General features: G+C 42.5%; 1 protein-coding gene across 2 annotated transcripts in view; it reads right to left on the reverse strand.

The window, feature by feature from the left end:
- Window positions 1-609: 609 nt before the first annotated feature.
- SLC38A1 (solute carrier family 38 member 1) overlaps window positions 610-13,286 on the reverse strand; it is a 156,780-nt gene continuing 144,103 nt past the window's right edge. For both annotated transcript variants that reach the window (XM_083366464.1, XM_083366465.1), the window contains 5 exons: window positions 7,887-7,987; window positions 5,492-5,610; window positions 3,791-3,932; window positions 3,595-3,692; window positions 610-2,643 (listed from right to left, as the gene is read on the reverse strand). In XM_083366464.1, the coding sequence (XP_083222590.1) occupies window positions 2,551-2,643; window positions 3,595-3,692; window positions 3,791-3,932; window positions 5,492-5,610; window positions 7,887-7,987 (553 nt within the window). In that variant the 3' untranslated portion in view covers window positions 610-2,550. The remainder of the gene's footprint in view (window positions 2,644-3,594; window positions 3,693-3,790; window positions 3,933-5,491; window positions 5,611-7,886; window positions 7,988-13,286) is intronic.

Here is a 13,286-nt window from a genome sequence, read left to right on the forward strand (position 1 = left end):
GCCCTTCAGGTCGGAAGGTGCCCAATATGCTACTGAGGAAGAGCAGAGGGCTAGTACTAGTAGTGCCAGAAAGAATGAAGTGACTGGGCCAAAGCCAAAAGGACGCTCAGCTGTGGATATGTCTGGTGGTGAAAGGAAAGTCCGATGCTGTAAAGATTTTTTCTCCATAGGAACCTGGAATGTAAGATCCATGAATCAAGGCAAGCTGGACGTGGTCAAACAAGAGATGACAAGACTGAACATCGACATCGTAGGTATCAGCGAACTAAAATGGACAGGAATGGGTGAATTTAATTCAGATGACCATCAGGTATACTACTGCGGGCAAGAATCCCTCAGAAGAAATGGAGTAGCCTTCATAGTCAATAAAAGAGTAGGAAAAGCAATACTGGGATACAATCCTCAAAATGACAGAATGATCTCAGTTCGAATCCAAGGCAAACCATTCAATATCACAGTAGTCCAAGTCTATGTCCCAACCACCGGTGCTGAAGAGGATGAAATTGACCGGTTCTATGAAGCCCTACAGCACCTTATAGAACTAACACCAAAAAATGATGTCCTTATCATCATGGGGGATTGGAATGCTAAAGTAGGAAGCCAAAAGATAACTGGAATAACAGGCAAGTTTGGCCTTGGAGTACAAAATGAAGCAGGGCACTGGCTGATAGAATTTTGTCAAGAGAATACGATGGTCATAGCAAAGCCTCTTTTCCAACAACCCAAGAGACGGCTCTACACATGGACATCACCAGATGGTCAACACAGAAATCAGATTGACTATATGCTCTGCAGCCAAAGATGGAGAAGCTCTATACAGTCAGTAAAAACAAGACCAGGAGCTGACTCTGGCTCAGACCATGAGCTTCTTGTTGCAAAGTTTAGGCTTAAACTGAAGAAAGTAGGGAAAAGCACTAGGCCAGTCAGGTATGAATTAAATCATATTCCTGTTGAATATACAGTAGAGGTGACAAATAGATTTAAGGAATTAGAGCTGATAGACAGGGTGCCTGAAAAACTATGGACAGAGGTTCGCAACATTGTACAAGAGGTAGCAATCAAAACCATCCCAAAGAAAAAGAAATGCAAAAAAGCAAAATGGCTGTCTGAGGAAGCTTTGCAAATAGCTGAGGAAAGGAGGGAAGCGAAAGGCAAGGGAGAAAAAGAAAGATACGCCCAATTGAATGCAGAATTCCAGAGAATAGGTAGAAGAGATAAGAATGCCTTCTTAAATGAACAGTGCAAAGAAATAGAAGAAAACAATAGAATAGGGAGGACCAGAGATCTTTTCAAGAAAATTGGAGAGATGAAGGGAACGTTTAATGCAAAAATGGGCATGATAAAGGACCAAAATAGCAGGGACCTAACAGAGGCAGAAGAGATTAAGAAGAGATGGCAAAATTACACAGAAGAACTATACAAGAATGAGCTTAACGTCCCTGATAATCACAATGAGGTGGTCACTGACCTCGAGCCAGACATCCTAGAATGTGAAGTGAAGTAGGCCTTAGAAAAGCTGAGCAACAACAAAGCTAGCGGAGGTGACAGTATTCCAGCTGAGCTATTCAAAATCTTAAAAGACGATGCAGTAAAAGTGCTACACTCAATTTGCCAGCAAATTTGGAAAACTCAACAGTGGCCACAGGATTGGAAAAGATCAGTTTACATTCCAATTCCAAAGAAAGGCAGTGCCAAAGAATGTTCAAACTATCGCACCATTGCACTCATTTCTCATGCTAGTAAAGTTATGCTTAAAATCCTACAAGCTAGACTCCATGATACTACATGATACTATGATAGACTTTTTGATGGACCAGTATGTATGTACTTTAATTGGCAACAGCTTTTTTGTTGTTACTGTTCTTGTGACAGCAAAAGAGAGTTTAAATTAATTTTATATTTCACACACCTTACCTCTGGATCTGTTTCTTTTTATTTTAGTATATTTTAATTCAAATAATATTGTCTCGGGACAGGGAGACAAGGTGCAATTTCCTGGGAGACTACTTTGAAAATGGGTACACATGCATACATATCTCCCACAAGGCTAACTGAGCTTAAATAATTAGTCCTTGTTTACTAATACCAAAAGACTCCATAGAGTCCATATGTGACCAAATACTAGTTATCTATCTAATCATTAATCACATTACTGCACCAGTATAATCAGGGGGATACAAAATTATTTTCAGGAATTATCCTGATTCTACTTTGAATCAGGATAATGGATTTTAGCTGAAAATCAGAAGAAATATTCACGTGCAATGTATGAAGTAGTAGAAGATATTTTTCAGCTATTTCATTACCATTTACTGCATACAGAAGACCTATGACCAATTTGATCTGTGAAATTGTTTTGACCACTGTAATAATACTGATGCAAAAATTATAAATTAACAACTGTCTCCTGTGGAAAAATATGCAGTGATGATTAATTCTTGTTTAATAGAAGAAATTTCTGATGAGTAGGACATACTGGTAAAATGAGTGACTGGTCATTTTTGTGAACAGCTAGGAGATAGTGTATTCTTCTTGGTATCTCACTGACCTTCAGTGGCATTGTCTTGAATGCACCCAATCATAGATGACAAGAGGAATGCTTACCATGGAAAATAAAATTCCTAATGCCAAAAAGAGGGAAGCCTAGAACCAAAATGAGATATTATTTACATTTATTTACATACAGGCTCCAACCTGAAACCCAGAGTATGGTTCTTAAAGATATTTAAAAGTTGTTACCACAAATTTTGCATTGGAAGAAGGCAAAAATTCTCAAATGCATGAGCAATATTCTATTAATTATTCTTACTTTATTTTAAAGTAAACCATCTAGAAGTACATTCTACACGTGGGATTCAAATGGAAAGTGTGGTCCTCAATTTGGGAAAAGCTGCACACTTCTATTGTATAATGATTAGCCAATTGAGAATGGGCTTTAAATCTAAGAAAAAATATGTTCATGGGAAAGGCAGGGAAGCCAACATACAATCAATTCATCTCTAATTATGTCAGCAATTCATGGATAAATATATCTTACAATTTAATTCAGAGATGTGCAAAATGTTTCTAATTTGCTTTATCTTGCATTCTAAGTGTCATGTTTTGAGTTTAAAACAATTATTGTGCTTTTAAAATAGATAGTTCAACTAGTTTGGAAATGCCTTTGAATTTATTTTAGAATATGTAATCTTGGCCTTGTTGGGCATCTCTGAGTTTTGTTCCTGCATTCCCAATATCCTTGGATTCTGTTGCCTTGTATTGGGCAAAGGCTATCAAATGAGAAACCTGTTTTAAGTTTGAAAGCACCATCTGTGATTAAGAACTCTGTTCTCTTCTTTAAATCTTCATTCTTATTCATAAGCAGTGCAAGCAATTTACTGCAGATCATTTTGAGATACTCAGGTACAGCCATTTGCAAACACATATTTATCTTTGTTGCATTCTGACATGAATGCTGACTTATTTAGCTGTTTGTGTACTGGCAGGATCCAGGATTGTTCACTCTGGTGAAAAAGTACATTCTACCTTTGTTACACTTGCACAGTACAGCTTTTAATGTTGCTTAATGAAGGATAACAAATCATGCTAACTTACCCAAATTCTCTGAATCAGTTTTGAGGCATCTTGATGGATGATTTTCAAATAGAGTGAAGATGGAAGAATAAAAATCAACATATTGGCAGATGTTGTTCCTATGACAATCAGAAACATTTTGGTGTTATAATAAACAATGTACAAGTCTAAGCCTAACAAAGGGAGGAAATCTTAAAATATATTTAGCATACTGTACCTACAACTCCAAAAATATCCTTCATGGAAGGTATAAAAATAACCAACAGGTTAATGATCATCAAAAGGATCAATGTAACTACAATGTGTTGGCATAAATGAAATTTGGTTTTTCTAGCAAGCTCAAATATAGATGAACGAACCTATGGAAGAAAAAAAAGAAATCTGTTAGGCAAAGTGTTTCATGAGACAGACATCCCCAAATTTGAAATGCCTTCCCCAGCAAAGTAAGGCTACTGTTGTTTTATCTGCTGTAACGATGATTTGAAACTTTTTATTGTTGCTTGAGTTCTTGTTATGTTTTAATATTTACTTTTTATTTCATTCTGTATTTTATAAAATTCTTTCACACATGCTTTATGAATTGCTTTGATTATAAACATCTTCAAGATTTTTTTTTTAAATTGGAAGTGATACAGGTAGTCCTTGACGTACATCAACAATTAAGCCCAAAATTTATGTCATTAAGAAAGACATTTGTTAAGTGAGTTTTGTCCCATTTTACGACCTTTCTTGCCACAGCTGTTAAGGGAATCACTGCAGTTGTTAATAACATAGTTGTTAAGTGAATCTGGCTTCCCCATTGACTTTGCTTGTAAGAAGTTTGCAAAAGATGATCATATGATCTGGGGACAATGCAACCATCATAAATATGAACCAAGCGTAACTTTCCCAAGTATCCAAGTTTTGATTACCTGACCATGGGGATGCTGCAACTGTTGTATGAAAAATGCTCATAAGTCACTTTTTTCAGTGCTGTTGTACTTTGAATGGTCACTAAACAAATTGTTGTAAGTTGAGGACTACCTATAATTCCCAATTTTAATGTTTAAAATAAATGCATAGAATGCTAGTTTGATCTGCATTATATCAGCTTTTCTAAATCAGCCATACTGAAAACTACTATAATTTCCATTAATTTTATACTGCTCATCAATGAGCAATGTCTGGGGATGATGGGATTTATGCCCTAATACAGTCTGGATTTGTGGAAGGCTAAACAACATCACTGGCTGTCATCAACATTCCTGTTTTAATATTTAAGCATTGACAAGGAGCACCAGCAATTACTTATGTCAGAGTAAAGACAAATAGAACACTTGAACATTCCAAATCACCTTAAGCATTCTAGCCTTCAGAGTATCTATCTGAGAACAACGAGGGGAGGGAGGAAAATGAAAGGTGCAAACAACTGTAATGCAGAATGAGTCAGCTGCGTATCAAATCATATTCATGAACCAAAACAGCCCATAAATAGAACTTTGTGGAGTAAATGGGAAAATAGACAATTAGGTAATAGGGACCTGAAAAGAAAAAGAAAGGAAAATTGAGTTGAGCTATAGGCTCCTATGTTCATATGGGAAAGATAATTTAAGTATCTTGCCTGAATTGTTTTTGCAGCTTGATAGGTATATTATTTTATAGGTATATTATTTATTTATAGGTATATTATTTATTAGACAATTGATAACTAAATGTCAGTTGGTTTACTGAAAGTAGAAATAGCAAGTTCTTAATCATATTTTTTTGAGAAAAAAATATTTTCAGCATTGCAAATATTTGGAATTTAGAAGGCTGGGGATAGATGTTAACTTGTGATCTATTCTTGCCAAAACAAAAACTAAATAAGGAAGCAAAAATTCAATTCTTGTATTTAAGAACTGCCAATCTATTAACAAATGGACAGAAAATTCCAACTTACAGTGAAAAACAACACGGGGACTGTGAGTATGACTGCAACAATGACGGCAACACGAACAGTTAAGACAAGGATGTCATCCTTATTCTGGTATTTGTGAAGTAAATCTGACTGTACAGATTCTGCAGGGAAAACAATGATAGAGCTGTTCTAACAGTCAGATAATTAATACAAGCTGCCATTTAGTAAGAAACATCTCAAATGACATGATTTAATCTTTTGAAATGAGGCTGGTGAATCACCCTTTCAAACTGAATTGTCAGAATGGTTCAGCACATCAAACTGTGTGGGATCCATTTGTAGCTGCTAACAGAGACTTGGCCTCAGTAATTCACTATTCAATGAATGTGTTTGCTTTTTCTTAATTGATTCAGAAGTGAGAATCTACATGATTTTCTAACTGAAAATAATTTTCTGATCCAAATTTCAAATTTAAATTTAAAGAGAGAAAAAGATAGGTAGATTGGTGAGGAAAAAAGGAGTGGGAATGAGTTATTTATTTTATTTTATTTTATTTTAATTCCATTTATATCCCGCCCTTCTCCGAAGACTCAGGGCGGCTTACAAGCTTAGCAGTAGCCTTCATTCTATGTATATGCCTGCTTATTAGGGCTTTCATACACCCCCCAAGCGGCATTATTACAAAGTCAGCTTAATTGCACCCAACAATCTGGGTCCTCATTTTACCTACCTCAGAAGGATGGAAGGCTGAGTCAACCTTGAGCCTGGTGGGACACAAACCTGCACTAATTGCAGGCAGCTGGTGTTACTTAAGGAGGCATTAGCCCACTGCTCCACCAAGGCTCTGACTTCCTGCCAGCTTCCCTACAGAGTTTCCATGTGGGAAGCTAGCAGGGAACATCAGAAGCATCCTTCCTTCCTTCCTTCCTTCCTTCCTTCCTTCCTTCCTTCCTTCCTTCCTTCCTTCCTTCCTTCCTTCCTTCCTTCCTTCCTTCTTCCTTCTTCCTTCCCTTTGCTTGGAGAAGTGGGGAAGCCAATAGGAAGTTTCAAGTACAAGGCCAGCAGACAGGTATGTGACTGCCATTGGTTGGGTGTAAGAGTGAGATAGTGCAGGTCAGAAATGGCAGATGGAGGTGTGTGTGACATACTGTGTGGGTTGGGAAAAGGATGTTGGTGTTTATTAGAGGTACCATCCAGGGATGGTGTACAGATGGGAGTGTGTAGAGTATGATATGCAGATCAAGAGATGGTGAGTGGGGTTACAGGAACAGTGTATAGGGCTGCCCAAGAGGTGCTGCATGGATTGGGCAATGCACATGGGAGGGGCATGGGTTGGAGAAGGTGCGTGTGGTTGTCCAAGAAGTGCTGCACCGGTCAGGCAACATGCTTATAAGGGATGGTGCAGGTCACGAAGAGTGCATGGGAGTGCTCAAGAAGAAAAGACATGAAGGGGACAGCATGGGTCAAGGAAGGTGTGCAGGGGCATGGCCAGTGCTGGGATTCAGCCAGTTCGCACTGGTTTGGCAGAACCGGTAGCTAATTTTCACAAGGCCCAGAATGGAGTGCCGTAAGTGCGTGGACGCCACTTCTGGAAGTCCATTGAGCCTCGGAGGCCTGGGGGAGGCCTCCCAGGCCCAGAACAGCCCATTGGAAGTGCATGGATGCCACTTCTGGAAGTCCGTTCTGTGCAGGAGAGGTCTCCCAGGCCCAGAATGGATTTCTGGAAGCGGTGTCCATGCAGAAAACTGGTTGTTCAGATATTTGAATCCCACCACTGGGCGTGGCACAGGTTGGCGGAACACAAAAGGGAGTGGCACGGACTGGGAAGGGTTTACAGAGATCCTGTTCCTCCCTTTCTTCTTTCCTTCCTTCATTTATCAAAATAAAATTTACTAAACTTTATCAAATTTCATTTCTCAAGTTTATATGCCATTCATCTTGCGATTTGAGGTGACACTGAGTGGCTAAGGCTTTCTCCCTTCCCTTAAGTATAAGTGGCTGTTGTTGGAGGGGGTAGGGACTGCTAGACTGGCTGAGAAATTGCCATGGAACATTGAAAATGAAGATCATGTGACCACAATCCAGTCCAGCAGCACAGAAGCATCAACACTGAAACAGCTACAACTTTCCCAAATTTCATTTCATTGGGAGTCATGGGCCCCAAATTTGGATAAAAGAAAGAGTGAGTTCAATATCCAGATAAGAAAATGTCCTTTTCAAATTAAGCGTACACCTCCTAATCTGGATGCTATTTTCTGTACAAAGAAGGAAAAAATGGCAACACACATTTTATAAAATTCATCTTTGATGGCTATAATGTTTGAAATATAGGTTAATCATTATTGGCCTCAGCTGCTTGCTTTAAAAAGTATTAGGGGGTCAAGAACAAGTTACTTAAAATATGATGCATGTTAGGGAAGACTGAATACATACATACCATAAAATGTCAAGTAGCCAAAAATAGCAGTTAAAAAGTACATGACAAACATGGCAAAGAAAGAGATTTTTGTAACCATTTGCATTCTTTTCTGGGAATGACTGTAAAAAAAGAAAGGGTAGGGGAAGGAGAGGAATGAAGAGCTAAGTGAATATTGGTGGTATTATTCAATTATTATTTTCATTCATAGGCTGCCCATCTCCTCAGCAACATTTATTAAACTTTAATACATGCTCACAGACACTATACCATTTATTTATTTATTTATATTTTATTTTATTAAATTTATATACTGCCCTTTCCCGAAGGACTCAGGGCGGTTTACAGGGCATTAAAACAACCAATACAAAAGTTAAAAACAAATTAAAAAAGATCAAATCATCCCTAGAATTAAAAACCCCAGTTAAAAATTCTCAGCCTGGGCTGGAGAGCTCAAAGAGCCAGGTTTTCAGGTCCCGGCGAAATGTGCGGAGGTCGGGGGCAGTCCTAAGCTCCACGGGCAGCTGGTTCCAGAGGGCAGGCGCACCCACAGAGAAGGCCTTTCCCCTGGGTGTTATCCTCCGACAGTCTTTTTTCGGCGGCACCCTGAGAAGACCCTCCCTGTGGGAGCGCACTGGACGAAGGGAGCTTGATGCCGGCAGCAGGTGTTCCCTCAGATATCCCGGACCCAAGCCATTCAGAGCTTTATAGGTCATCACCAGCACCTTGAATCTCACCCGGAGGGCAACCGGAAGCCAATGCAGCTCGCGGAGTAGAGGTGTTACATGGGAGTATTGGGAAACCCCCATCATAACTCGCGTGGCCGCATTCTGCACCAGCTGAAGCTTCCGAGTGGTCCTCAAGGGCAGCCCCATGTAGAGAGCGTTGCAGTAGTCTAGACGGGAGGTCACAAGCGCATGAGTGACTGTGCGTAGGGCATCTTGGTCCAGATAGGGTTGCAACTGGTGCACCAGGCGAACCTGGGCAAAAGCCCCCCTGGCCACGGCTCCTATATGATCTTCAAAATTGAGCCGTGAATCCAGGAGGACACCCAAGTTGCGAGCCCTATCAACGGGGGGTAACACCTCACCCCCCATCGTTAAAGGTGGAATAATCTGGTTAGCCCAAGATGCCAATACGCACAGCCACTCAGTCTTGGTGGGATTGAGACGAAGCCTGCTTCTCCCCATCCAGACCTGAACCGCCTCCAGGCAACGGGACATCACGGCGAGGGCATCACTGGGTTGGTTTGGGGTGGAGAAAAACAGTTGGGTATCATCAGCATACTGATGATACCTTACCCCGAAACCACGAATGACCTCACCCAGAGGCTTCATGTAGATGTTGAACAGGAGGGGAGAGAGAACCGACCCCTGAGGAACTCCACAAGTGAGAGGCCTCAGGGTGGATCTCTGCCCTCCAGTCAACACCGACTGCAAGCGGCCCAGGAGATAGGAGGAGAACCACCGTAAAATGGTGCCTCCCACTCCCAACCCCCTGAGACGCCGCAGAAGGATACCATGGTCGATGGTACCGAAGGCCGCTGAGAGATCTAATAGGACTAGGACAGAGGAGCAACCCCTGTCCCGAGCCCACCAGAGATCATTCACCAGCGCGACCAATGCCGTCTCTGTGCTATACCCGGGCCTGAAACCCGATTGGTACAGGTCGAGATAATCAGTTTCCTCCAGGAACAGAGGAAGCTGATGTGCCACCACACTCTCAACAACCTTCGCCAGAAAGCGAAGGTTGGAGACTGGACGATAGTTATTTAAAACATCCGGGTCCAGGGCAGGCTTCTTGAGAAGGGGTCTCACCACCGCCTCCTTCAAGGTGGCGGGGAAGACACCCTCCTTCAAAGAAGCAGTTATTACTGCCTGGAACCAGCCTCGTGTCCCCTCCCTAGCCACATAAACCAGCCAGGAGGGGCACGGATCCAACAAACACGTGGTGGAGCTCAGCCTCCCCATGATCCTGTCCATATCATCTGGGGAAACAGGATCAAACTCAGTCCAGATAACATGCTCAAGACCGTCCGATTCCACCACGTCAGACTCCACCCAGTCAGAGTCCAAGCCGGCACGGATCTGAGCGATTTTGTCCGTCAGATGATGACTAAGCTCCTCGGCCCGTCCCTGTAAGGGATCCTCCCTCACCTCCTGATTAAGAAGGGAGTGAGTCACCCTAAACAGGGCAGCCGGGCGATTATCTGCGGACGCGATGAGGGCAGCGAAGTAATTAGCCCTCACCATCCTCATCGCGGCAAGATAAGACCTTATAAAGGTTCTTAGCTGCAATCGGTCAGATTCAGAACGGCTGGACCTCCAACCGCTCTCTAGACCCCGTCTCCGACGCTTCATCTCCCGGAGCTCCGCAGAAAACCATGGAGCCCAACGGGAGCCGGGATACATGGAGCCGGGTCAGAGGTCGCAAGGGTACAACACAGTCGAGTGCCTCAATGGCCGCCTTTTCCCAGGCATCCACCAAGGCATCAACTGGGCTGTGAGTGAGGGCGATAGGTACAGACCCAAGCGCCATCTGGAACCGTTCAGGGTCCATTAGGCGCCTGGGGCGGAACCATTTAGTTGGTTCTGCCGCCCAGTGGCGGGGGGTGGCATAATGGAAGACCAGCTGCAGGAGATGATGGTCGGACCATGACAGGGTAATAACGTCCGGTAAACCCCCTCCTAAATCATCCAACCACTGTCCAGATAGGAACACCAAGTCGAGAGTGTGACCCCTCCCTAGCCACATAAACCAGCCAACATGAGTTGGGCCTTGAATTACCTGGGTCAGGTCCATGGCCATCATGGAAGCCATGAACTCCCGGGCTGACTCCGATGACCCTCCCAGGGAAGGCAGGATGAAGTCACCCAGCACTATAAGCCTGGGGAACTCCACCGCCAACCCTGAGAAGGTCTCCAACCTTTCCGGGCTCATGACCCAGAGGGAAGGAGAGCAGCTTCCAAATTGGTGCATGCGCACATGCAAATGGGGCCATGCAGACTGGTGTGACATTAGCGGCCCCATTTATGCATACACAAATGGGCCACACACACCTGCCTGGTGCTAGCATTCCCATTCGTGCCTGTGTGTGTGTACAAACGGGGCCATGGGAGCTAGCGCGAGTGAGAGGAGTGTGCACATGTGCATGCACCGGCCAGCCATTTCTGCAGCCCACTGGCCAAGAGGCCACAGCCCAGTAGTGGGCCGTGGCCCATAGGTTGGGGATCCCCGATTTACTATACTCATTTATAGATAAAATGAGTACTAATGTGACACTTAGTAGTAAAAACCAATTCTTCCATCTTAATCCATCTCTTTTAACAATGAGTAAGTGCTAATAGATAAATTCCCAAATGCATTCCTCATCACTGTCATGAAGAAACATATTAAAAACACATGAGATATTCCCCAGATTTAGGAATTAATGATTAAAAAATTCACTTTCTATATTTCCATCCAAACCTTAACTTATTTCCCATGAAGGAATGCATGTATCTTAGAAGGCCATTCTTCCGTATAGTACAGACATGTCAAACTCGTGATGTCACATGATGTATCAGAGCTTTTTCTCCATTGCCGGTGCAATTTCCTGGTGATGCATCCGGCCCCTGGGCCAGCAGTTTGATACCCCTGGTATACTATATATAATCTCAATATAGCTTGCAGTAGTACAGAATTAAAATATAATGTAGGAAGCACAAAATTGAAAAAATTCTTACTAAAACAAGAACCAAGGGCTCCTCACGCATTAAAAATTGCAACCCTGGGGAACAGTCCTAACGAGTCCCCTTGGAAATTAGGTTCCAAGATTGGGGCACCACAAGTGAAAAGCCTCCTTGCCAGCATCCTAAATCATTTCTTTTTGCAAGGTTCTCAGTAACAGTGTCAGAGCAATGCAAATGGGGACCTGCAAAGATCTATCTACAGTGGAGGCAAATGAATGAACTTACATATATTAATTGTAGTAATATATGTGATTAAACATGTGGATTAACAGAGTGAGTATATTTTTCTCCCACTGTAAATAACAGCTGCTGGAATGATCGCAGTAAGCCTAATTAGAGGTTTTAGTAATGTCCCAAATTCCTATCTAATTTCATAGGAAATATACAGTAGTGCTTGAAGTGGAAGAAAAGAATCTGTTGTGATTATGACATGAAAAAATAATTATGTATCCATCCCCATAAGTTGAGAAAGATTATGCCTTCATGGTAACCCTTCCTTTGGATCCTGAATCTGTGCAGGATCCCTATCAACCTAGGTTTAGAATAGTTTCTTACTGTGTCAATTCAGAGCATTAGTGAAGACCTATAAATGATTTATCCAAGAACTCTTAGAGCAGGGGTCCTCAACCCCCGGTCTGTGGACCGGCACCGGGCCGCAGCATGGCAGAAACCAGTCCGCGCAAACAAAGCCCCATCTGCGGGATGCAGGCAGTACATAAAACCATGCCCCCTCTGGTCCACAGAAAAACCTCTCTCCATGGAACTGGTCCCTGGTGCTCAAAAGGTTGGGGACCTCTGTCTTAGAGGTAAATTGCCTGCATGTACATTTTGATGGAAAGTTCCTTCTCTGTGTCCTGAAAGTAATGAAAGCAAGTACATTAAGGACAACAGAAAGGACTTTCACAATAAATGCATCTAAACTGTAGAAAGTCAGCACCTCCCCACCTTCCTAAAGGAAATATTTGGGGGGATATTAAAAAAGGCAGAATATTATATTTCCCCAACGGAATAATGGAGGAAAAAAATCTTAAAAGGCTTTTTTACCCAAGTTTCCCCAGGCAGAAACTCAGCAGACCAGCTTTTAGAAATGTAGATTTGGGGCCACCTATTCATAAACAAAATGCCTTCAGCCCCAGCCCCAGAGAAGGTTTAAAATGATGGGATTAGAAAAACAAAGACTCCCAAGGACAGGAAGATGATCTTTAGGACACAATAGGATTAATCCACCACCATTAGAATACCATAAGGGCACACTCAGGCTCAAGTACATTGCACAGGAACAGGAAATACAAAGCCACAGGAACAGGAAGAACCTCAAATACAAAGCCCAAAGAAGATATAAAAGCCCACCTATCCCAACTCCATTTTGTCAGCTACCCCAGAAACATGCTGTGTCACTGAAGTTTCTGGCAATTCAATAAACTCAGCCTTCTTCCCTAAGCAGCCTCCATTTTATTTATTCCCGGCTTGGACTGGACCCTGATGAAGATTTTTCCTTCAACAATTTGGCACCCAGGATGGTGCTTCAAGCTAACCTCACCAATGGACTGGGCCTGGGTAAGCCTCCATCTTGCCGGCAGCATACCCCTTATGTCTGTGGATGGGTTTCCCAGACCCTGCCCATTTGGAGCATGGGTAATAAAGGGAGTTTTGAGTTTGAGCTCAAGGGCTGCTTTGGAAAGAAGGTGAG

This window comes from Vipera ursinii, assembly GCF_947247035.1.
Source record: "Vipera ursinii genome assembly, chromosome: 6".
Taxonomy (NCBI): Eukaryota; Metazoa; Chordata; class Lepidosauria; order Squamata; family Viperidae; genus Vipera; species Vipera ursinii.